This window comes from Cetorhinus maximus, chromosome 12 (genome assembly GCF_964194155.1).
Source record: "Cetorhinus maximus chromosome 12, sCetMax3.hap1.1, whole genome shotgun sequence".
Taxonomy (NCBI): domain Eukaryota; kingdom Metazoa; phylum Chordata; class Chondrichthyes; order Lamniformes; family Cetorhinidae; genus Cetorhinus; species Cetorhinus maximus.
Genome location: NC_135890.1, coordinates 124,814,514 through 124,839,739, shown reverse-complemented (window position 1 = coordinate 124,839,739; position 25,226 = coordinate 124,814,514). Strand labels below are relative to the sequence as shown.

General features: G+C 44.8%; 2 protein-coding genes across 2 annotated transcripts in view; one reads left to right on the top strand and one right to left on the bottom strand.

Annotated features, from left to right (window-relative positions):
* Nucleotides 1-25,226, top strand: part of eif2b1 (eukaryotic translation initiation factor 2B, subunit 1 alpha) — a 1,065,098-nt gene that overhangs the window by 690,566 nt on the left and 349,306 nt on the right. The window lies entirely within an intron of this gene.
* Nucleotides 1-25,226, bottom strand: part of dnah10 (dynein axonemal heavy chain 10) — a 350,590-nt gene that overhangs the window by 141,306 nt on the left and 184,058 nt on the right. The window contains 6 exon segments of the mRNA XM_078554603.1: nucleotides 5,229-5,445; nucleotides 6,103-6,237; nucleotides 7,141-7,263; nucleotides 15,779-15,914; nucleotides 21,563-21,721; nucleotides 21,964-22,082. Coding sequence (XP_078410729.1) covers nucleotides 5,229-5,445; nucleotides 6,103-6,237; nucleotides 7,141-7,263; nucleotides 15,779-15,914; nucleotides 21,563-21,721; nucleotides 21,964-22,082 — 889 coding nt within the window.

Sequence of the window (25,226 nt, the reverse complement as noted above, 5' to 3'; positions counted from 1 at the left end):
CATCGTGGTGAAGCAGTCTGGGAAGAGCGTCCTGCAGTCAGCATCGCGGTGAAGCAGTATGGGAAGAGTGTCCTGCAGTCAGCATCATGGTGAAGCAGTATGGGAAGAGTGTCCTGCAGTCAGTTCTTGTTGAAAATAATGAGTGACATCACAAGACAGCGCGAGAGAGCAGGGGAGAGATCAGAACCAGCGCGAGTGCGGGGAAGCTTCAAAAAGTGACGTCAGCACAAAGGTGAGAGCTGATTGGTGAGTAGTGGGGAAGTGTTTTTCTCCAGTTTAAAATAGAGTAAGCTAAGGAAAGGTAAGAGTTCTAGTTTTTATTTAAAGTACATAAATAATTTAACATTTTTTTACCGTATTTCACTTAAAGTAAGGAATTTTTTTCTCAATGAGAGGCATGGCAGGGCAGCTCAGTCCCGTGTTACGTATCGCCTGCAACATGTGGGAAGTCCTAGGCACTCCTTTTGCTCTGACCGACCACTTGTGCAGGAAATGCCACCAGCTGCCGTTACTTGAGCTCTGAGTTTCGGAGCTTGTGCGGCAGCTGGAGGCACTGAGGTGCATCCCCGCGAGGCTGAGAGTTTTGTGGATAATACATTTTTTGATGTGGTCACCCTACAGCTTACGAAAGTGCAGACAGAGAGGGAATGGGTGACCATCAGTCAGAAGAAAGGTGTCAGGCAGGTAGTCAGGAAATCCCCAGGGTGCATCTCGCTTGAGAACCGTTTTTCGGTGTTGGGAAACGGTGAGAGTGACGGTTCCTCTGGGGAGTGCAGCCACGCTCATGGCACTGAGAGTGGCTCAGCTGCACAGGGTAGGAAAAAGAGGGGATAAGCTATAGTGGTAGGAGACTAGATACTAAGTGGAACAGACAGGCATTTCTGCGGCCTAGACATGACTCAAGGATGGTATATTGCCTCCTTAGTGCCAGGGTCAAGGATGTCACTGAATGGCTATTCTAAAGGGAGAGGGCAAATAGACAGAGATCGTGGTACGTATTGGTACCAACGACATAGGTAGAAAGAGGGATGAGGTCCTGCAAGCAGAATTTAGGGAGCTAGGAAGCAGATTAAAAAACAGGACCTCAAAGGTAGTAATCTCTGGATTACTTCCGGTGCCACGCGCTACTGAGTACAGAAATAGGAGGTTAGTCCAGATGAATGTGTAGCTGGAGAGACGGTGCAGGAGGGAGGGCTTTAGATTTCTGGGACATTGGGACCATTTCTGGGGGCGGTGGGACCTGAACCGGAATGGGACCAACATCCTTGCGGGGAGGATTGCTAATGCTGTTGGAGAGGGTTTAATCTAACTTGGCAGGGGGGGTGGGATCCTGAAAGGAGGTTCAACAGGGGGAGATGCACAGCCAAAATTAGAAGAAAGAGCAAGTGAGTTTGGAAGGCATAGAAATTATAGGGCAGTTAAGGCACAGGGGGTTTGGCAAGGTTGGATGGTATTTATTTTAATACACAGAGTCTGACGAATAAGGCAGATGAGTTGAGGGCACAAATTAACACATGGAAGTATGATGTCAATGCTGTCACAGAGACATGGTTGAGAGAGGGGCAGGATTGGCAGCTCAATATTCCAGGATATAAAGTCTTCAGGCGAGACAGGGAAGGAGGTAAAAGAGGAGGGGGTATCGCAGTATCGATCAAGGAATCAATTACAGCAGTACGGAGGGATGACATCTTAGAAGGCTCCTCAAATGAAGCCATATGGGTAGAACTGAAAAACAAAAAAGGAGCAATCACATTGCTGGGAGTGTACTATAGGCCCCCAAACAGTCAGAGAGAAATAGAAGAGCAGATATGTAGGCAAATTTCAGAGAAGTGTAAAAATAATAGATTGGTAATAGTGGGGGAATTTCAACTTCCCCAGCATTAACTGGGTTAGTCATAGTGTGATAGGATTAGAGGGAGCGGAATTCTTAAAATGCAGCCAGGAGAGCTTTTTAAGCCAGTACGTAGAAGGTCCTGCTAGAGAGGGGGCGGTTCTGGACTTAATTTTAGGGAATGAAGTCGGGAAAGTGGTAGAAGTGTCAGTGGGGGAGCATTTTTCAGATAGTGATCATAACTCTGTTGGGTTCAAGATTGTTATGCAAAAGGACAAGGATGGGCCAGAAATCAGAGTTCTAAATTGAGGGAAGGCCGATTTTAATAAGATCAGATATGATTTGGCCAGAGTGGACTGGAAGCAGCTACTTTTAGTTAAATCTGCGTCAGAGCAGTGGGACTCATACAAGAAGGAAATAGGGAGAGTACAGGGCCAACATATTCCAATAAAGATAAAGGGTGGGACCAACAAATCCAGGGAACCCTGGATGTCGAGGGATATACAGGATTGGATAAAGAGAAAAAGGGATGCTTATGGCAGATACCGAGGGCTCAAAACAGCGGAAGCCCAAGAGGAGTATACAATGTGTAGGGGGGAACTTAAAAAGGAAATTAGGAGACCATGAAAAAACATTGGCAAGTAAAATAAAGGAAAATCCAAAGTTATTTTAAAAGTACATTAAGAGTAAGAGGATAACTAGGGAAAGAGTAGGGCCCATTAAGGATAATAGTGGTAATTTGTGTGTGGAACCGGAAGACGAAGATAGGGTTCTAAATGAATACTTTGTATTGGTGTTCACAAGGGACAACGTGGGTATGGAAATCAGGCAGAAGGACTATGATATAATTAAAGAAATTAGCATAGTAAGGGAGGAGGTTCCAGAGTCATACAGACTCGAAACGTTAATTCTGTCTTTCTTTCCACAGATGCTGTCAGTTTTTCCAGCAATTTTTGGTTTTGTTTCAGCATCCGCAGTATTTTGCTTTTATCTGAGGTTCTAAGTGGTCTGGCAGGCTTAAAAGTAAATAAATCTCCAGGCCTGGATGAAATGTATCCCGGGCTGTTGAGTGAGGCAAGGAAGGAGATAGCAGGGGCGCTGGCAATAATTTTCAATACCTCTCTGGCCACAGGAGAGGTGCCAGGGGACTGGAGGACAGCCAATGTGGTACCGTTATTCAAGAAGGGAGGAAGGGATAAACCAGGGAACTACAGGCCAGTCAGTCTAAACTCAGTGGTGGGGAAACTATTGGAAGCAATTCTGAGGGACAGAATTAATCTACATTTGGAGAGGCAGGGATTAATCAAGGGCAGTCAGCATGGTTTTGTTCAGGGGAGGTCATGTCTGACCAATTTGATTGAATTTTCCGAAGAAGTGACCAGGTGTGTAGATGAGGGCAATGCATTTGACGTAGTCTACTTGGACTTCAGCAAGACTTTTAATAAGGTCCCGCATGGGAGACTGATAATGAAGGTAAGAGCCAATGGGATCCAAGGCAATTCGGCAAATTGGATCCAAAATTGGCTGAGTGGCATGAAGCAGAGGGTGATGGTCGAGGGGTGTTTTTGTGACTGGATGCCTGTGTCAGTGGGGTTCCACAGAGATCGGTGTTGGGTCCCTTGCTGTTTGTGGTATATATAAATGATTTAGACTTGAATGTAGGAGGGTTGATCAGTAAGTTCGTGGATGACACGAAAATTGGTGGGGTGGTAAATAGTGAGGAGTATAGCCTTAGGTTACAGGAGGATATGGATGGGCTGGTTAGATGGGCTGATCAGTGGCAAATGGAATTTAATCCTGATAAGTGTGAGGTGATGCACTTGGGCAGGACAAACAAGGCACAGGAATACACAATGAATGGTAGGACCCTGGGAAGTACCGAGGATCAGAGGGACCTTGGTGTGCATGTCCACCAGTCCCTTAAGGTAGCGGGACAGGTAGATAAGGTGGTTAAAAAGGCATATGGGATACTTGCCTTCATCCGCATTATAGAAAGGATGTGATTGCACTAGAGACAGTGCAGAGGAGATTTACCAGAATGTTGCCTGAACTGGAGAGTTTAAGTTATGAGGAGAGATTGGGTAGACTGAGGTCATTTTCCTTGGTGCAGGGGTGTTTGAGGGGGGATATGATTGAGGTGTATAAAATTATGAGGGGCATAGATAAGGTAGACAGGAAGGAACTTTTCCCCTTGATGGAGGGATCAATAACCATGGGGCATAGATTTAAGGTAAGGGGAAGGAGGTTTAGAGGGGATGTGAGGAAGAATTTTCTTCACCCAGACGGTAGTGGGAATCTGGAACTCTCTGCCTGAAAGGGTGGTAGAGGCAGAAACCCTCATAACATTTAAGAGGTATTTGGATGTGCACTTGTGATGTCATGGCATACAAGGCTATGGGCCTAGTGCTGGAAAATGGGATTAGAATAGTTAAGTACTTGTTTGACCGGTGCAGACTCGATGGGCCGAAGGGCTTTTTTCTGTGCTGTAGACCTCTATGACTCTACACTTCATCTGACACCTTGTTGTCCACTCACTTAACTTGTCCAGCATCTTTGGGTATTCCTCACAGCTCACATTCCACCTAGGTTTGCATCAACATCAAACTTGAACACATTACTTTTGGTCTGTTCATCAATAATATAGATTGTAAATAGCTGAGGCCCCAACACTGATCCTTGTGGCTCTCCACTAGTCACACCCTGCCAACTTCAAAATGCCCTATTTCTGCCCACTCTTTGCCTCCTGTCCATTAACCAATCCTCTATCCAGGCTACTATATAACCCCCAACTCCATGAGCCCCTATCTTACCTATTAACTTTTTAGTGTGGCACCTTATTGAATGCCTTTTGAGAATCCAAGTACATCTATTAGTTCCCCCTTTATCTATCCTACAAGTTATATCCTCAAAACACTCTAACTACTTTATCAAGCATGAGTTCTCTTTCATAAAACCATGTTGGCTCTGTCTGATCATGCTATGAATTTCTCAGTGCAATATTAAGACTTCCTTAATAATAGATTCCAGAGGAACTGATGTCAGATAAAATGGTCTGTAGTTCCCTGCTTTTGTTCTCCCTTCCATGAATACCAGACTCCCAATCCGCTGGAGCAGTTCTAGAACCTAAGAAAGTTTGGACAATCATATTCAATGCATCCCCTATCTCGAAGCACTCCTTTTCAGAATCCTTGGATGTAGGCCATCTGGTCCTGGGGATGTGTCAGCTTTTAGTCCGTTAAGTTTCTCTAACATCAAAAAAAAAGGATTGACACTTCTGTACAAGATTCTAGATTTATAGTAATCTTCACTTGCTGAATGTAGAGCCAGCATAATATTTTTCTCATTAAATTGCTAGTTACCTGATCAAAAAAGATAAAATACTGGATCAGAAACTTACCAGGCAGTTCTCCTGGGCCTGCAAGGGTATTCGAGGCTTCAATTGTTGACATGCTGGCAAGACGTTTAACATAATCATCAAATTTTACTCTTCCATCCTCGAAAAGACATGCACCCAGAGAGCAATACAAGGCCTCAATAAAATAGCATTCTAGTACATCAAAGTTATCAACCTCTTTTTCCAGAAAAGAATCCAACATCCTAGCAAGCTGGGCGACCTGGAGAGCAATTATTCAAAACAAGGTTTAACCTTAGGGCAAACCAGCCTACCTAAACCATTAATTTCTTATTTAATGCTAGAATCTGTTTTGCAAACCACATTCTGGAGCCTCATCCATTTTTGTATGAAAAGTATAGAGCAACAATGCTCTCCCCTTATATCTTGTTTTACTAAGTTGCTCAAATTGAGATGGTAAATGGTGTGGTCAGATTTTGCTCCATCCACTTCACAGTGGTGTCTTTGATAAAAGTTCAGCAGAAACCCCATTCACATGCATAAACGCTGTTCTGGCAAACACACAATGACAGAGCAGGGGATGCCTCATGGAAATTCATTATTATCTCTTAGTCTACAACTTTCAGCGGAGGTTCATTTGCCAACTAAAGCCTGAGTGCAAAAACAGATCCCTGCTGGATAGGAGCAAAGAGATGGAGGCAAGAATTTTCTGATAGCAATCCTTTGGTATTTCACATCTTACTGAATGAGTTAAAGGAAATATATTTATTAGAAAGCAATCTTAATATTACTTATTACAAAATAAAATAATCTCAAATATTAACTGATTCCTCCAAACCCATTCTTAAAAGATTAACCTTTTCATTCAACCTTACTATAAATATTTTCCCTTAAATAGTTTTCCATTATGCCTCCTTACCATATTCAGTTCTGTTTGAGGTACAATTGTTTTTAATTTCTCCACTTGTCTGCCATCTAACATCCCCTCCACAATCATCTCAATGATATAGGGTACATACTTATTAAACAGTTTGTGGAGGTCAGCCTGTTCTTGCTGAAACAAACAGAAAGGAAGAAAAAAGTGAGGTTTTAAGCTATCACATCTCAGTTTTGGCTTCTTTAATCTTTAACACATCACTCACCATACATCTGAAGAAATCGCAAAGAAAGGTTGTGGATATTAACACACTCTGAGAAAGAAACTCTTGCATTCATACAGGGGTTTTCATGGCCTCAGGGCATCTCAAAATGCTTTACAGCCAATGAAGTACTTCTGAAGAATAGTCATTATTGTTATTTAAGAAACATGGCAGCCAACTTGCGCTCGGTAAGTTCCCACAAGCAGCAATGTCATATTGACCAGATAATCTGTTTAAGTGATGTTGGTTGATGGAGATAAATATTGGCCAGGGCACTGGGAAAAACACCCCTACTCTTTTTCATAGGACTGACAAGGGGTCTTTTACATCCATCTGAGGCAAAAGGGGTCTTGGTTTAACGTTCCATCAGAAAGAATGTGCCTCTGACAGTGTAGCACTCCTGATCCATGGTGCAACACTTGGAATGTCAGCACAGATTCTGTGCTTGAGTCTCTGAATCCACAACCTTTCGACTCAGAGGTGAAAACACTACCCACTTAGCCAAGCTGCCATTTTCTTATGATGTTACGATTAAATTAAATTTCCATTCAGAGAACTGCAGATTTTGTTCAAGTTCAGATTAAAACTTAGCAAGGTTTAAAAATGATAGCAATTTAATTTCTGAATTAAAGTGGCATTATAGTTAGTTTTAAAAAGTTGTAATCAAAAAACTCCACATATCCAAAAACATGTGGAAATAACAAAGTCTATGTAACAATAAATTCTGAAAAGTGAAATTCCAGTTAAATAAAAGCCATAGTTTATTGTAGATTTTTCAATGTTCAAAATTTGAAACTGATTTTAAAATCAGTTCTCACCTTGCTTGTCCTCTCATTGGTCCACTTTTCCCAGAAGGGTTTATATCGCAGGTTCTTGGGGTCCACATACACCATCCCACAGCGGGACACTGTGGCTGGAGAGGCATACTGTAAATCTCCAACCTACATCATCATAGAGAAATAAGGGTCAGGCTCAATACACATATATCAAGAAGAAGCCAACAAGAGCCTATAAATAATAAATATCCGTCGGTTCACTTTTATGTTCCCATTTTGATCCATGCTATAATTCTCAGAGTGATTCTGCTTCAGAGGTGTAGTATGCCACCCTGATCATCCCAAACCATTGACAGCATTTCCATAAGAGAAATAAACTATTTTTCTTCCACTGGGCACAGTATAGCTGCAAATGTTGCCTCATTAGTGAGCCTTGTAACCCATATGCTTATCTGCAGATCATTTAGTAGATAAGCATTCAAGGCATTGATTTTGATAGGCTCAGCAAAAGCCTGGTTGGTGGCAAGCATGTCACAGAGATTAAGCTACAGCATCGTAACCCAGTTTTCAGACCTGTGCCCACAATTAGGAAAGTTACTCACTGACACCGCAGCTTCACTAAAATACCCTTACTTTATTTTTATTCATTCATGGGGTGTGGTCTTCGCTGGCTGGGCCAGTCTTTATTGCCTATACCTAATTGCCCTTGAGAAGATGGTGGTGAGCTGCCTTCTTGAACCGCTGCAGTCCATGTGGTGTAGGTACACCCACAGTGCTGTTAGGAAGGGAGTTCCAGGATTTTGACCCAGTGACAGTGAAGGAATGGCGATAAATTTCCAAGTCAGGATGTTGAATGCATTGGAGAGGAACTTCCAGGTGGTGGTGTTCCCATCTATCTGCTGCCCTTTTCCTTCAAACTGGTAATGGCTACGGGTTTGGAAGGTGCTGTCTAAGGAGTCTTGGTGAATTCCTGCAGTGCATCTTGTAGATGGTACACGCTGCTGCTACTGTGCGTCGGTGGTGGAGGGAGTGAATGTTTGTGGATGTGGTGCCAATCAAGTGGGACTGCTTTGTCCTGGACAGTGTCAAGCTTCTTGAGCGTTGTGGGAGCTGCACTCATCTAGGCAAGTGGGGAGTATTCCATCTCACTGCTTACTTGTGCCTTGTAGATGGTGGACAGGCTTTGGGGAGTCAGTAAATGTGTTACTTGCCGCAGGATACCTAGCCTCTGACCTGCTCTTGTAGCCTCAGTATTCATATGGCTAGTCCAGTTCAGTTTCTGGTCAATGGTAACTCCCAGAATGTTGATAGTGGGGGATTCAGTGATGGTTGGATTCTCTCTTGTTGGAGATGATCATTGCCTGGCACTTGTGTGGTCCAGCCTGGATACTGTCCAGGTATTGCTGCATTTGGACATGGATGATTCCCATTGACTCCAGTTTTGCTAGGGCTCCTTGATGCCACACTAGGTCAAATGCAGCCTTGATGTCAAGAACATTCACTCTCACCTCACCTCGGGAGTTCAGATCTTTTGTCCATGTTTGAACCAAGACTGAAATAAAGTCAGAAGCTGTGACCCTGGCAGAACCCAAGCTAAGTATCAATGAGAAACTATAGGCCTACTGCACCCGGTATTCCTAGGCCGTCTCCCATCCAAGTACTAAGCAGGCCTGAGTCTGCTTAGCTTCCAAGATCAGACAAGATCGGGCGTTTTTTTTAGACTAATGAGCCAATGCCCATCACCTGTTTTAACAATGCAATTGCTGATACATTGACAGGTGCTATGAGGGAATTGATCAGCAAAATTAATAGCTGTCCATACCTGGGAAATCAGTTCACATCTAGTCCTGTATATGAAGTGTCTCCCTTCTCGAACAATTGTAAGCACTCTTTGTGAATTGAGCTTGGTTCAACCCAATCTAGTTCCAAATACAGTACAGGAAATTCCACATTATAGAACTAACTACAGGATGGCACTAAATTGTAAATAGGGCATGATAATATTCAGGATTTACGTTTGTTTCTTTCACCCCGTTCACCTTCTTCCCTCCTGGTGTTTGACAAGGTGTTTACCAAAACTCGCTTTCACAGCTATATTTCCTTCCTCAGTGACTGCCTCCATCTCCGACTTACCCCACGTGGATTCCAACTGAAGTTCCATCCCTCATGTTTCGAATTCACCCAGGATTACAGGTTTCTCCGGGACATACGACGCTCCTTGGACTGCTGTTCTCGCCGCATCCTAAGATCCACACTCAGTGCCATGCGCCGCCATATGAGCACACTTGACCTCTCCCTCCAGCAGCACCGACTCACCCTATCTCAAAGCTGTCCTTGCCCCCAGTTTCATTTTATTCTTCATCTCATCTAACACCTTAACAAGAAACATTTTCTCTTCCTTTTAGGTGTTAATGAACGCAAGCTCCAAGAACTTATTGAAACCAACGCCCATTCAGGACCCTCCATCCCTTCCTGTCCCTCTGACTGCATCCCTTCTTCTAATCCCAACCCTTGCCGTGTATTCACCATACCCTCTGACCTTCCCTCTCTGATGCTGAACGTTCTGTACTCAAAGGACTCAGTTTCATACCCTTACGCCCTCACCTCAATGCATTTCGGGCTCGGCACGATGCTGAACTCTTCTTCCGCCACCTTCGTCTCCATGCTCACTTCCTTGGGCAGGAGTCCTCCCCCCATTCAACAGATCCTTTCACCCGACTCCAGTATTCTCCCTCCACCTGGACCCCTCCCCTCTGGTCTGCTCTTGACCTTTTCATTGAGAACTGTCAGTGTGACATCGACCGTCTCAATTTCTCTGCTCCTCTCACCCACTCCAACCTGTCTCCTTCTGAACTTGCTGCATTCCGTTCTCTCAGGTCCAACCGTGACTTTGTTATTAAACCTGTCGACAAGGGTGGTGCTGTTGTTGTCTGGCGTACTGACCTCTACCTCGCAGAGGCGGAGCACCAACTCTCAGACACTTCCTCCTATCTCCCCCTGGACCATGACCCCACTACCGACCATCAAGTCATTGTTTCCAGGACTGTCACTGACCTCACCTCCTCTGGAGATCTTCCCTCCACAGCTTCCATCCTCATAGTCTCCCAACCCTGGACAGCTCACTTCTACCTACTTCTCAAAATCGACAAACAGGACTGTCCCGGTAGACCCATCACGTCAGCCTGTTCCTGCCTCATGAAACTCATTTCTTCTGATCTTGACTCCATTCTCTCTCCCCTTGTCCAGACTCTTCCCACCTACATCCGCGATTCCTCTGATGCCTTATGTCATATCAACAATTTCCAGTTCCCTGGCCCTAATCACTTCCTCTTCACCATGGACGTCCAATCCCTCTACACCTCCATTCCCCACCGGGATGGTCTAAGGGCTCTCCGCTTCTTCTTTGAACAGAGGCCCGAACAATCCCCATCCGCCACCACTCTCCTCCGTCTGGCTGAACTTGTTCTCTCACTGAACAATTTCTCCTTAAACTTGTCTCACTCCCTCCAAATAAAAGGTGTGGCTATGGGTACCCGCATGGGCCCCAATATGCCTGTCTCTTTATGGGGTATATGGAACATTCCTTGTTCCAATCCTACTCAGGTCCTCTCCTACAACGCTTTTCTCGGTACATCGATTACTGTATTGGTGCCGTTTCAGGCTCTAGTCTGGACCTGGGAACATTTATCAATTTTGCTTCCAATTTCCACCGCTCTAACACCTAACACCCCTCTCCGATGCTTCCCTTCCCTTCCTTGACCTCTCCGTCTCCATTTCCGGTGATAGACTGTCCACCAATATTCATTACAAGCCCACCGAATCCCACAGCTACCTCGACTACAGCTCCTCACACCCTGCTTCCTGAAGGACTCCATCCCATTCTCTCAGTTCCTTCACATCCATCACATCTGTTCTGATGATGCCATCTTCCAAAACGGCACTTCTGACATGTCTTCCTTCTTCCTTAACCGAGGTTTCCCACCCACTGTGGTTGATGGGGCCCTCAACCCTGTCTGACCCAAATCCCGTGCCTCTACCCTCACCACTTTCCTTCCCTCAGAGAACTACGATAGGGTCCGCCTTGTCTTCACTCTTCACCCAACCAGCCTCCATATTCAAAGGATCATCCTCCACCATTTCCACCAACTCCAGCATGATGCCACCACCAAACACATCTTTTCCTCACCTTCCCCCTCCCATCAGCATTCCATAGGGACCATTCCCTCTGTGACACCCTGATCCACTCCTCCATCACTCTCAACACCTCATCCCCTTCCCACGGCACCTTCCCATGCAATTGCAGAAGGTGCAACACCTGCCCCTTCACCTCTTCCCTTCTCTATGTCCAAGGGCCCAAGCACTCCTTTCAGGTGAAGTAGCGCTTCACTTGCACCTCCTTCAATTTGGTCTACTGCATTCACTGCTCCCAATGCAGTCTCCTCCACATTGAGGAGACCAAATTCAGACTGGGTGACCACTTTGTGGAATACCTCAGGGGGAGGTGATGGCATAGTGGTATTGTCACTGGACTAGTAATCCAGAGACCCAGGGTAATGCTCTGGAGACCCGGGTTCGAATCCTGCCATGGCAAATGGTGGAATTTGACTTCAATAAAAATCTGAAATTAGAAATGCAATGATGCCCATGAAACCATTGCCGATTGTTATAAAAACCCATCTGGTTCACGAATGCCCTTTAGGGAAGGAACATGTGACTGCAGACCCACAGCAATGTGGTTGACTCTTAAATGCCCTCTGAAATGGCCTAGCAACCCACTCAGTTGTAACAAACCGCTACAAAGACACAAAAAAGGAATGAAACCGCCCGGCATCGACCTAGGCACTGGAAACAACAAACATAGGCAAGGAAACCTCCTGATGATTACCACGTACTGTCCTCCCTCAGCTGATGAGTCAGTGCTCCTCCATGTTGAACATCACTTGGAGGAAGCATTGAGGGTGGCAAGGGTGCAGAATGTTCTCTGGGTGGGGGACTTCAATGTCCATCACCAAGAGTGGCTCAGTAGCACCACTACTGACTGAGTTGGCCAAATCCTAAATGACACAGCTGCTAGACTGGGTCTGTGGCAGGTGGTGAGGGAACCAACAAGAGCGAAAAACATACTTGAACTCATCTTCACCAACCTGCCTGCCGCAGATGCATCTGTCCATGAGAGTATCAGTAGGAGTGACCAACACACAGTCATTATGGAGACGAAGTCCCACCTTCACATTGAGGATACCCTCCATCGTGTTAAATGGGACAGATTTCGAACAGATCTAGCAACTCAAGACTGGGCATCCAAGAGGTGCTGTGGGCCATCAGCAGCAGCAGAATTGCACATGAACACAATCTGTAACCTCATAGCCCAGCATGTCCCACACTATACCATTACCATCAAGCCATGGGATCAACCCTGATTCAATGAAGAGTGCAGGAGGGCATGCCAGGAGCAGCACCAGGCATACCTAAAAATCAGGTGTCAACCTGGTGAAGTTATAAAACAGGACTACTTGCGTTCCAAACAGCATAATCAGCAAGTGATAGACAGAGCTAAGTGATCCCACAACCAACGGATCAGATCTAAGCTCTGCAGTCATGCCACATCCAGTCGTGAATGGTGGTGGACAATTAAACAACTCACTGGGGGAGGTGGCTCCACAAATATCCCCATCCTCAATGATGAAGGAGTGGACAGCAGTGCAAAAGATAAGGCTGAAGCATTCGCAACAATCTTCACCCAGAAATGCCGAGTGGACGATCCCCAGCATCACAGATGCCAGTCTTCAGCCAATTCAATTCACTCCACATGATATCAAGAAACTGCTGAAGGCACTGGATACTGCAACGGCTATGGGCCCTGACAACATTCCAGCAATAGTACTGAAGACTTGTGCTCCAGAGCTTGCCGCACCTCAGCCAAGTTGTTCCAGTACAGCTACAACACTGGCATCTATCCGGCTATGTGGAAAATTGCCCACATATGTCCTGTACACAAAAAGCAGGACGGATCCAACCCGGTCAATTACCGCCCCATCAGTCTACTCTCCATCATCAGTAAAGTAATGGAAGGGGTCATTAACAGTGCTATCAAGCGGCACTTGCTTCGCAATAACCTGCTCACTGATGCCCAGTTTGGATTCCACCAGGGCCACTCAGCTCCTGACCTCATTATAGCCTTTGTTCAATGGTGGCCAAAAAAGCTGGACTTCAGAGGTGATGTGAGAGTGACTGCCCTTGACATCAAGGCAGCATTTGACCGAGTATGGCATCAAGGAACCCTAGCAAAACTGGAGTCAATGAGAATCAGGGGGAAAACTCTCCGCTGGTTGGAGTCATACCTAGCACAAAGGAAGATAGTTGTGGTTGTTGGATGTCAGTCATCTCGGCTCCAGGACATCACTGCAGGAGTTCCTCAGGGTCGTGTCCTAGGCCCAACCATCTTCAGCTGCTTCATCAATGATCTTCCTTCCACCGTAAGGTCAGAAGTGGGGATGTTTGCTGATGATTGCACAATGTTCAGCACCATTTGCAACTCCTCAGATACTGAAGCAGTCCATGTCCAAATGCAGCAAGACCTGAGCAATATCCAGGCTTGGACTGACAAGTGGCAAGTAACATTCGCGCCACACAAGTATCAGGCAATGACCATAGAGCCATAGGAAAGTTACAGCACAGAAGGAGGCCATTTGGCCCATCTTGTCCATGCCAGCCCAAGGACACCCAGGTACCCTTTCTAATCCCACCTTCCTGCACCCAGCCCATAGCCCTGCAGCATACAGCACTTACGGTGCAGATCCAGGTACTTTTTAAAAGAGTTTAAAGTTTCTGCCTCTACCACCAACTTGGGCAGCGAATTCCAGACACCCACTACCCTCTGCGTAAAAAAGTCCTTCCTCATGTCCCCCTACACCTTCTGCCACTTATCTTGAATCTATGTCCCCTGGTTCTAGAATTCTCCATCAAGGGAAACAATTTGATCCTGTCCACTCTATCTATTCCCCTCATAATTTTGTACACCTCAATCAAGTCACCTCTCAGCCTTCTTTGTTCTAAGGAAAATAAACCCAACCTATCCAATCTCTCCTCGTAGCTACACTTTTCTAACCCTGGCAACATTCTTGTAAACCTCCTCTGCACTCTCTCCAGAGCTATTACATCCTTCCTGTAATGTGATGACCAGAACTGCACACAATACTCCAGTTGTGGCCTCACCAGTGTTTTATACAATTCCAACATTATATCCTTACTTTTATATTCTATACCTCTGCCAATGAAGGAGAGCATTCCATATGCCTTCTTTACAACCTTGTCTACTTGAACTGCTGCCTTCAGGGACCTGTGTACTTGTACGCCAAGATCTCTCACTTCATCTACCGCTCTTAGTATATTCCCATTTATTTTGTAATCCCTGTAACTGTTTGACCTCCCGAAATATATGACCTCACACTTCTCTATGTTAAAATCCATCTGCTACTTTACTGCCCACTCCACCAACCCATCTATATCATTTTGGAGATTATGGCTATCCTCTACACTATCCACTACTCGGCTAATCTTTGTGTCATCTTTAAACTTCCGTCTCCAACAAGAGAGAATCCAACCATCGCCCCTTGATGTTCAATGGCATTACCATCACTGAATCCTCCACTATCAACATCCTGAGGGTTATCATTGACTAGAAACTGAATTGGACTAGCCATATAAATACTGTGGCTACAAAAGCAGGTCAGAGGCTAGGAATCGTGCAACGAGTAACTCACCGCCTGACTCCCCAAAGCCTGTCCACCATCTACAAGGCACAAGTCAGGAGTGTAATGGAATACTCTCCACTTGCCTAGATGAGTGCAGCTCCTACAACACCGAAGAAGATTGTTTTATCCCTTTTGTAATCCCCTTATTTATCCTTTTCCCCTATCACTGCCCCCCTCCCCCCAGCCCTCCTTCCAAAAGGGCCATCTGTCATTTGTTCTATGTTGTTCTTTCACAGTGCTGATCCTTGTTTCTGCTATTATCACATTCTGCTTTCTTACCTTAATGCCACTATCAGTACCTTTGTTAGTCTTCACCACTACCATTAACACTCCCTTTATCTTGTGCCCATGACATCTTTGTCAATCTCTCTTTAGCCCCTGCCTATCGCCTAACCCTAACCTTCTATCCTGCTTTCCCTGCTCCACCAACGCCCTCAAACAGTATAAATTCCATCACATTTCTACTTCTCTTTAGCTCTGAAGAATAGTCATGCTCACTCAAAACACTAACTCTGTTTCTCTCTCCACAGATGTTGTCAGGCCTGCTGAGTTTTTCCAGCATTTTCTGTTTCTATATTATATATATTATATGATAATATTAATATTGTTGTTGTAGTAAAACCTCCTCTTAACGTACAAAGAGTAAAAGAAGTTTTAATATGGATCTGATCTGTATTGTACCTGAGCTTCAGGTGCTTGCTGCAGATACTGTTGGGCAGGAATTGAATCACTCTACTTCCCACTGACTGGATAGGATAACGGACAGAGATAGATATAATATAGTAACCCTGAATCAGAGCAATACAATTTCTATTTCCGCCCTTAGAAGCCTGAAATGACGAATATTCTCCTGCCCAGCACTGACTTCCCAAATCAGCAGAGAGATCCACAGACAATTCTAAAAAGAAATATTGCCAGAGCAGTACCTCAAACAGCAAGGCACAGTGTGCCTGTAGCCTGATTCGTTCACCATTAGCCAGGGTCAGCAACTTGTTGTCATCCATCACAGAGTTCATGTTCTCTACCCAGAGCGCATCCACATCTCCATCAAATAAAATATACCTGCAAGGTACACAGACACATTTCAGATACAACCATTTTAAATTGCTACACTTGTGGACAAATGAAATGACAAAAAATCTATTGAGAGGCATATTTTAAACAACAACATGAAATTCACTGCCTGAAAGGGTGGTGGAAGCAGATTCAATATTAACTTTCAAAAGAGAATTGGATAAATAGTTGAATTGGAAAAAAATGCAGGACTATGGTGAAAGAGCAGAGGGAGTGGGACTAATTGGATAACTCTTTCAAAGTGCCAGCACAGGTACGACGGGCTGAATGACCTCTTTCTGTGCCATATCATTCTCTGATTATAATTATATTGTATTTTAGCCTAAAAAATGTCCCAAAAAGGAAAAAAATAAGTGGAATAGTGCCCAGCTGTAGGACAAGTACTAAAAGTTTAGTTGAAAAGCTGGATTTTGAGCTGCAGAGAGCATCATGGGGTAAGGGAGTTTAGGGAGGAAGCTCCAGTGAGCAGAACTGAAGTAGCACCAATTTTAAGGGGAAAACAAAGGGCTGCTGCACAACAGGTCAGAGGACCAAAGGGTGTGTGGCAGGATATAAGATTGGGGGGTGTTGCAGAGATAGGGCAGAGCAGCACTTAGGATGGATCTGGAGACATGGATGATGATTTTTCACTTCAATTCATCAGCAATCCAGGACAGATCATTAAAGATTTAGTGCTTGGCAGGTTAAGGGGTGGCTGAATTTTGGATAAGTTTATGGAAGCTGGAGGATGGAATTTCAGTGAGGAGACTGGAGAAATTGAACTAGAAATTGGTTGGCATGAAGTAGGACCCAATTCAATTTCTACAAGCTGCACTTGTCTAATGAGGCCCGCAGCAGGCACAACAAATTAGTCCTCAACTCTCATTTGCCTATTACCAGCAAGCTGCAGGCACTGGTCTCAGCCCCAGAGGTAATTCTGCCAACATCGTAAACAAAGCCCAGGGCATGCAGGCAATGCCACAGTCTTAAAGTGAAGCTGGGAGGAGCAGCATGAAGAAATAGCAGTAAGTTTAAAAAAATGAAAATCTGGTTTTCTGGAGTCGGGCTCTACTGGTCTATTTAAGGAATGCCGATTGTCAAAGCACCTGAGAATATTGACCACAACATACACAGTGGATGCTGCAGTCAGTCACTAAAGGAGGCCTCAAACAGGCATTTAGGCCACCTATTCGCAAGTGCAAAGGGACAAGCGCCTGTTTTGGGCACAGGCTATGGGTGTCCATGCAGGAGCCTTTACCAATATGATGGATGATGCACTCCCACTCTAAATTGCTTCCTTGGATGAAAGGGTAGTCCGATGATGAGAGGCTGAGTAAATTGGGTCTATATTCTTTGGAGTTTAGAAGAATGAGGGGTGAATGCATTAAAACATACAAGATTCTGAAGGAGTTCGACAGGGCAGGCACTGAGAGGTTGTCTCCCCTGGCTGGGAAATCTAGAACACAGGAGCACAGTCTCAGGATAAGGGGCCGATCATTTAGGGCTGAGGTGAGGAGAAATTTTTTCACTTAAAGGGTCGTGATTCTTTGGAGCTCTCTGGTAGGGTTGTGGATGCTCCATCATTGAACATATTTAAGTCTGGGACAGACAGATTCAAGGGATATGGTAAGTGGGTGTGAAAGTGGAGTTGAGGCAGAACAACAGCCATGGTTCTATTGAATGGCAGAGCAGGCTCGAAAGTCCCTGTTCCTTTATCTTGCTCTTCTTATGAGTTCACATGCCGCTAACAATATTGGATGCTTAAGGGCCCATTTACCTCTGTAAAACAGACACAGAATCATTTAATTTCTAGGTCACTGTATCCAACGATAACAGAAAGTTGGTTTATGGTCTCAGTGGTAGCAAGGCTGAGTGGAGGTGGCAGTAAATGGGTCTTAGTTATACTTTAGGACCTGGGCATTGGTAGGACACCAAAGTCATTGCTCAGTCAGATTCAGCAGGAAGGGGCAAGAGTTCAGGGCAGAGGATGAAAACAATCATTTATTCTGATGGAAGAAATTTTGATTTGCCCATGAATTGACGTTAGAGAGATGTTACTGTGCATGATACTACACTTTATAATATTCCCATTAAATAATTTCAGAATAAACTTCCTTAAGATACAATTCTGTTTCATTTCCATTTAAATATTCCTAGTGCTTTCTTACCCCGCAAGCCCCATAAATTTTACACAATGGAAAGATCAGAGCTAAGAGAAGGGAACATTTAAAAGTTGAGTGCCTCAGGTGAAAACATCAACAGCACATTGAAAATGATGCAGAATGTTAAAATTCTATATATTATACAAGAACAGTGTCACACATTAACACAAAGGGTTAGTCAATATATTATTCTTTAAAATTACTTCTGCAACTGAGATTTCTTGCTGCACCACGAAATGGAAAAACTTAGAAGTTTTCAGTCTTCATCAGGATCCACACTCAAAGGGAGATTTGGACATATATTGCTGTTCCTTCAATGTTGCTAGATCAATACAAAAACAAAAATACCTGGAAAAACTCAGCAGGTCTGGCAGCATCTGCAGAGAGGAACACAGTTAACGTTTCGAGTCCGAATGACCCTTCAACAGAACTAAGTAAAAATAGGAAAGGGGTGAAATATAAGCTAGTTTAAGGTGGGGGGGGGGGGGTGGGAAGCGCTCTTTTGCACATGAATGAACTGCGCGCCAGGCCCGCTCTCCCTCCTCCTCCCGCCCGCACATGGAGCGCTCAGTGCTGCCGCTCACGATTCACACAAGGCAGGCCTTGATTGGCCCACCCGCGTGAAATCGTGGAACGGAGCCGATCGCGGGAGGCGGGCAGCTTCCCAACTGCCCCCGCCTGACGAGGGAAAAATTCTGGCCCTGGAATTCCCTACCCAATACTCTTACTGTAGCCCATGAGTGCAGCAGTTTCACAGTACCCACCACCATCTCTCAGGGCAACTAGAGGTTGGATATGAATGTTCATTTGGCAGCGCCACCCACAACATAAACTAATAAAGAAGAGCATGGGGATAAAAGCAAAATACTGCAGATGCTGGAAACCTGAAACAAAAACAGAAAATGCTGGAAAAATGCAGCAGGTCTGGCAGCATCTGTGGAGAGAGAAACAGAGTTAACGTTTCAAAACAGTATGAACCTTCTAGAGCTTCTCTTCAGTTCTGAAGAAGGGTCATACGGACTCGAAACATTAACTCTGTTTCTCTCTCCACAGATGCTGCCAGATCTGCTGCATTTTTCCAGCATTTTCTGTTTTCGTTAAGAGCATGGAATCGGTGGCTTAACCTATAGGTGAGAAGATCAATGATCAGTGATGGTTACAGTGAAAATTCTACTAGATTCTCTGTTAGAAAAGGGACCTTGAGAAAACTATGCCGTTTGGATCTAGATTTGTGCTTTAGTTTGCTATCCCCTTTATCCAACACAGATCCTACTGGATTATTGTCTTGTTAACTTATTACAGTCCTGGTGGTAATGCATTGTTACTGCCACAACAAAATACCCAAAATGCACTTTGCCCATTTATTTCCTGTATTTTGGGGAGGGTTTTGGAAACATTTTGCTAAGGGAAAATCACGTTTAACTAACTTACCTGAGGTTCTTGATGGGGTAACAGAGAGATTTTTTAAAAATTCATTCATGGGACGTGGGCTTCGCTGGCTGGGCCAGCATTTATTGCCCATCCCTAGTTGCCCTTGAAAAGGTGGTGGTGAGCTGCCTTCTTGAACCACTGCAGTCCATGTGGTGTAGGTACACCCACATATGAATGTTGAGAAGGACAAATGCTGTTGATGTGGTGCACGTGGATTTCCAAAAGGCATTTGATACAGTGCCGCACAACAGACTTGTAAGCCAAGTTAGAGCTCATGTAATAAAAGGAACTGTAGCAACATGGATACAAAATTGGCTAAATGTCAAGAAACTGAGAGTAGTCGTTACTGAATGTTTTTCAGACTGGAGGAAGGTTTGTAGTGGAGTTCCCCAGGAGTCAATTTTGGGACCCTTGCTTTTCCTGATATACATTAATGACCTAGACCTTGGTATACATGGCACAATTTCAAAATTTACAGATGATATGAAACTTGGAAGTATTGCGAACTATGAGGAAGATAGTGTAGAACTTCAAAAGGACATAGACAAGTTGGTGGAATTGACGGACAAGTGGCAGATGAACTTCAATGTGGAGAAATGTGAAGTGATTCATTTTGATAGGAAGAACGCAGAGAAACAATATAAAATAAAGGGTGTAACTCTGAAGGGCGTGCAAGAACAGAGGAATCTGGGCGTATATGTGCATAAGACACTGATAGTGTCAGTTTGAGAGTGTGGTTAATAAAGTATAAAAGTATCCTAGGCTTCATTATGTCATCATGGCTGCGGGTCATAGCCCCAAATTACTTATTGAACTTTTAAGTAAGGCATGTGTTTTTTTTAAAAAAAGGACATACAAACAAAATGGATGACACTGTAAAGTAACCACTTGCTGGAAAATTCCTATACGGATTACACTTGACCAACTAGTTCAGACAAGTCACAAGTCACCAAAGCCACAGTCGAAAAGGAAACAGGACAACTCCTTTCAGCTAACCTACAGAACCAAAAATCTCCAAACCAACAGCTTAATTGCCCAAGTCAGTTCTACTGGAATCATCCAACTTAATGGCCGCAGCATTCCTCACGGACCAGTCAGAGAATGATTTGTATATTTTTTTTAACTTTTGTTTTTTGACTCCTCATTTCTAATCTGTGTGTATGTGTGCTGTATTTTTATTGTACTGTCTCGCATTTTAGTAACTAATAAACTCACTCTTTCTTTAACTCAAGAAAGCCTGGTTAAGTTGGCTCCTTTTAAAACATAAATACATTTGGACTGGGAAAAGGTATCCACAAGGGAAGGGATCCTTTTTAAATTAACTTTGTTGGACCAACTGAGGGGGTTGAATAAAGAAGGGGAGCCAGTTCATCCCTCCTCACCTGGGAGCATCACAATTTGGGGTAGCTTGTCCAGGATCATAATAAATTGGGGGAAACTTGCCTGGGGACCAGTCATAACAAATAATAGGGGCATAGAATACAAGAGCAAGGAGATTATGTTGAACATTATTAAGACACTAGTACAGCCTCAGCTGGAGTATTGAGTCCAGTTCTGGGTGCCGCACTTTAGGAAGGATGTGAAGGTGTTGGAGAGAGTGCAGAAAAGATTCATGTGAATGGTTCCTGGGATGAGGAATTTCAGTCATGAAGACAGATTGGAGAAGTTGGGACTGTTTTCCTTGGAGAAAAGAAGGTTGTGAGGAGATTTGATAGAAGTATTCGAAATCACTGGACTGAGTCGATAGAGAGAAACTGTTCCCACTTGTAAAAGGATCAAGAATGAGAGCGCACAGATTTAAAGAAGCAAAAGCGATATGAGAAAAAACTTTTTCACACCGCAAGTGGTTAAGGTCTGGAATACACTGCCTGACAGTGTGGTGAAGGGAGGTTCAATCGAGACACTCAAAAGGGAGTTAGACTGTTATCTGAAAAGGAAGAATGTGCAAGGTTACTGGGAGAAAGCTGGGGAATGGAATTAGGTCAACTACTCATTCAGAGAGCCGATGCAGACACAATGGGCCGAATGGACTCCTTCTATACTCTAACAATTCTGTGATTTTACCTCCTCTCCTTCTTGTCAGTCGGTTTATTAATATCTCTAAAGATTTTTGACAAAATTCCATCGGTCCAGTCACGAGTCACAGGATCCAAGATTCCATATAGCTCAATCACACTGACAGCTTTCGAGTTCAATGTGTATAGTTTAGTCACCAATGACAATCTATAAGGCAAAGGGAAAGGGAAAATGAGGAAACAAATAACTTTGTTTTCAAACCATGTTAACGGAATATTTTCAGCATTAAAAATACAAAACCTGTAGTTCTGTGTTACATGTTGAAGATCTCAAAAGTCAGGGTTTCAGATTTCTGGGAGACAGTATTCTGGATGCTGCATTGTTGTATCTCCTCCTCTACACACAACATTGTGTGAAACATGTTAACTATTGCGCTGAAAGTGTCTCACCTCGTTTGAGCCTGGCAAAGTGTGTTAATGACCACTGTCTTTCCACCTCCAGTGGGTCCAACCACCATAGTTGTGTGTCGAGTCATCATTGTCTCGTACATCTGCACCACTTTATCCACCTGCACACAAGGAGATTTTTCACTTTCGGATATTATGAGTTACATTTGAATTTTGAACATTTAAATATTATAGACTATACGTTGGAATGTACAGGATCCATACAGCAGTAGGGGGGCCCTGTGGTAATCTATTCAATCTAAACAAAATCAAATTAAACACTTAAAATATCTCATGTGGAGTCTGTGATGGGTCCTGGTGTTTTTGCAGAGGGTGTTGGGGAGAAGTCGGGGAGGGAGGGGGGTGGAGGAGGTGGTGTCACAGGTGGGTACATGGTAAAGCTGTGAGATTGCAGTTCAGTTGCTGAATCATGTGGCCTTAAATGGAGGAAGAGAGAAGCGGAATCTTTGTGGAATGTTCTGGGACATCTTCAATTCTCTGCAGCCAGTAAATTATTTCTGAAGCGCAGTCATTGTTGTGTAGCTTAACACAGCAACCAATCTGCACACAGAAAAGTCCCACAAACAGCACCGAGATAAATGATCAGTTAGTCTGTTTTGCAGAAGTTAGTTCAGGGAGCAATGTTCCCAGGGCACCTAAAGACCTCACCTGCCCTTTGAAGGTTCCTTCTGTCTGCATTGCACCTGTTTCAGCTAAACAAAAGAAGCGATAGCACGGAGAGTGGAAGAGGCTTCAATTTGAAAAGGACACAGAGAGCGGGAAAGACTTCAGTTTGAAATGGGTGCAGAGAGCGACGGGGACTTCAGTTTGAAATGGGTGCGGAGAGCGACGGGGACTTCAGTTTGAAATGGGTGCGGAGAGCGACGGGGACTTCAGTTTGAAAAGGACATGGAGAGCGGCGGGGACTTCAGTTTGAAATGGGTGCGGAGAGCGGCGGGGACTTCAGTTTGAAAAGGACACGGAGAGTGGCGGGGACTTCAGTTTGAAATGGGTGCGGAGAGCGGCGGGGTCTTCAGTTTGAAATGGGTGCAGAGAGCGGCGGGAACTGCAGTTTGAAAAGGACACAGAGAGCGGCGGGGACTTCAGTTTGAAATGGGTGCGGAGAGCGGCGGGGACTTCAGTTTGAAAAGGACACGGAGAGCGGCGGGGACTTCAGTTTGAAATGGGTGCAGAGAGCGGCGGGGACTTCAGTTTGAAATGGGTGCGGAGAGCGGCGGGGACTTCAGTTTGAAATGGGTGCAGAGAGCGGCGGGGACTTCAGTTTGAAATGGGTGCAGAGAGCGGCGGGGACTTCAGTTTGAAATGGGTGCGGAGAGTGGCGGGGACTTCAGTTTGAAATGGGTGCGGAGAGCGGTGGGGACTTCAGTTTGAAATGGGTGCGGAGAGCGGCAGGGACTTCAGTTTGAAATGGGTGCGGAGAGCGACAGGGACTTCAGTTTGAAAAGGACACGGAGAGCAGCGGGGACTTCAGTTTGAAAAGGACACGGAGAGCGGCGGGGACTTCAGTTTGAAATGGGTGCAGAGAGCGGCGGGGACTTCAGTTTGAAACGGGTGCGGAGAGCGGCGGGGACTTCAGTTTGAAATGGGTGCGGAGAGCGACGGGGACTGCAGTTTGAAATGGGTGCGGAGAGCGGCGGGGACTTCAGTTTGAAAAGGACACGGAGAGCGGCGGGGACTTCAGTTTGAAATGGGTGCAGAGAGCGGCGGGGACTTCAGTTTGAAATGGGTGCGGAGAGCAGCAGGGACTTCAGTTTGAAATGGGTGCAGAGAGCAGCGGGGACTTCAGTTTGACAAGGACACGGAGAGTGGCGGGGACTTCAGATTGAAAAGGACACAGAGAGCGGCGGGGACTTCAGTTTGAAAAGGACACGGAGAGCGACGGGGACTTCAGTTTGAAATGGACACAGTCCAGGAGAAAAAAAGCAACTGTGAGGTCACAGGAAGCTAGTAAGTTGTTTGGCCGGTAAGTGCTCAGTCTAAAGGGCAGTGTGTGAGAAATCAGCTTAGGACAGGCGAGTTCAGAAAGATCTATAAATAAAAAGAACTAAAACTTTAAAATAATAAACTAAAATTTGAAAACTTTAAAATTAAAATCAAACAATAATGATTTTAAAAAAGCAATAAAAATAACGCAATTTAAACATCTAAAACACATAGCTTATAGTTAAGAAGCATATAACCTTTAGTTGGCAGTGGTACTAGCATTCAATAAACACAGTAAATTGTAGCATACATAGGAAGAAAGTAATTAAAGTAAATTAACTAAATAACACAAGTTAGAATGGCAGGTCAGGTGTTATGTTGCAGCTGTGAGATGTGGGAGCTTTTGGACATCAAGGCGATCCATGACAAACATGTCTGCAGGAAGTGTAAGCAGCTTGAGGATTTCTAGATCAGGATTATTGATGTGGAAGCCGAAATGCAAACTGCGCAACATAAGGGAGGAGGAGAAATACCTGGATACTTTGTTAGGAGACCTCTTAGGAGAGGGTCATCTGTTTTGGTCAACACTGAGGGACAGGAGGATGTGATTGTCAGTGAGGCAGATAATGGGACCGAGCAGACAGTAGGGGAGGAGCCTCGGGCTTTGCAATTGTCAAACAGGTTTGAGGTGCTCAAAACCTATGTGGATGAAAGCAAAGTCTGTGAGGTGGATGAGCTGGCTGGCCATGGCACTGTGGTACAGGAAGCCGTTCAAACAGGGGGAGGAAAAAGGAATGTAATGGTAGTAGGGGATAGTATAGTGAGGGGGATTGACACCGTTCTCTGCAGCAAAGAGCGAGAGTCCAGATGGCTGTGTTGCCTGCCCGGTGCCATCTGCTCAGGGCTGGAGAGGGACTTGCAGTGGGAGGGGGAAGACCCAGTTGTCGTGGTCCATGTAGGTACCAATGACATAGGGAGAACTAGGAAAGAAGTTCTGCAAAGTCAGTATGAGGAGCTAGGTACCAAATTAAGAAGCAGAACCTTAAAGGTAATCATCTCTGGATTATTACCTGAGCCAAGTGAAAATTGGCATAGGGCAAATAAGATTAGAGTGACAAATGCTTGGCTCAAAGACGGGTGTGGGAGAAGTGGGTTCCGGTTTGTGGGGCACTGGCATCAGTACTGGGGAAAGAGGGGGCTGTACGGTTGGGACTGTTTACACCTGAACCGTGCTGGGATGAGTGTCCTTGCAAATCGCATAACTAGGGAAGTAGAGAGGGCTTTAAACTGAACAAGAGGGCTGAGGAATCAAGCTTGGGTAG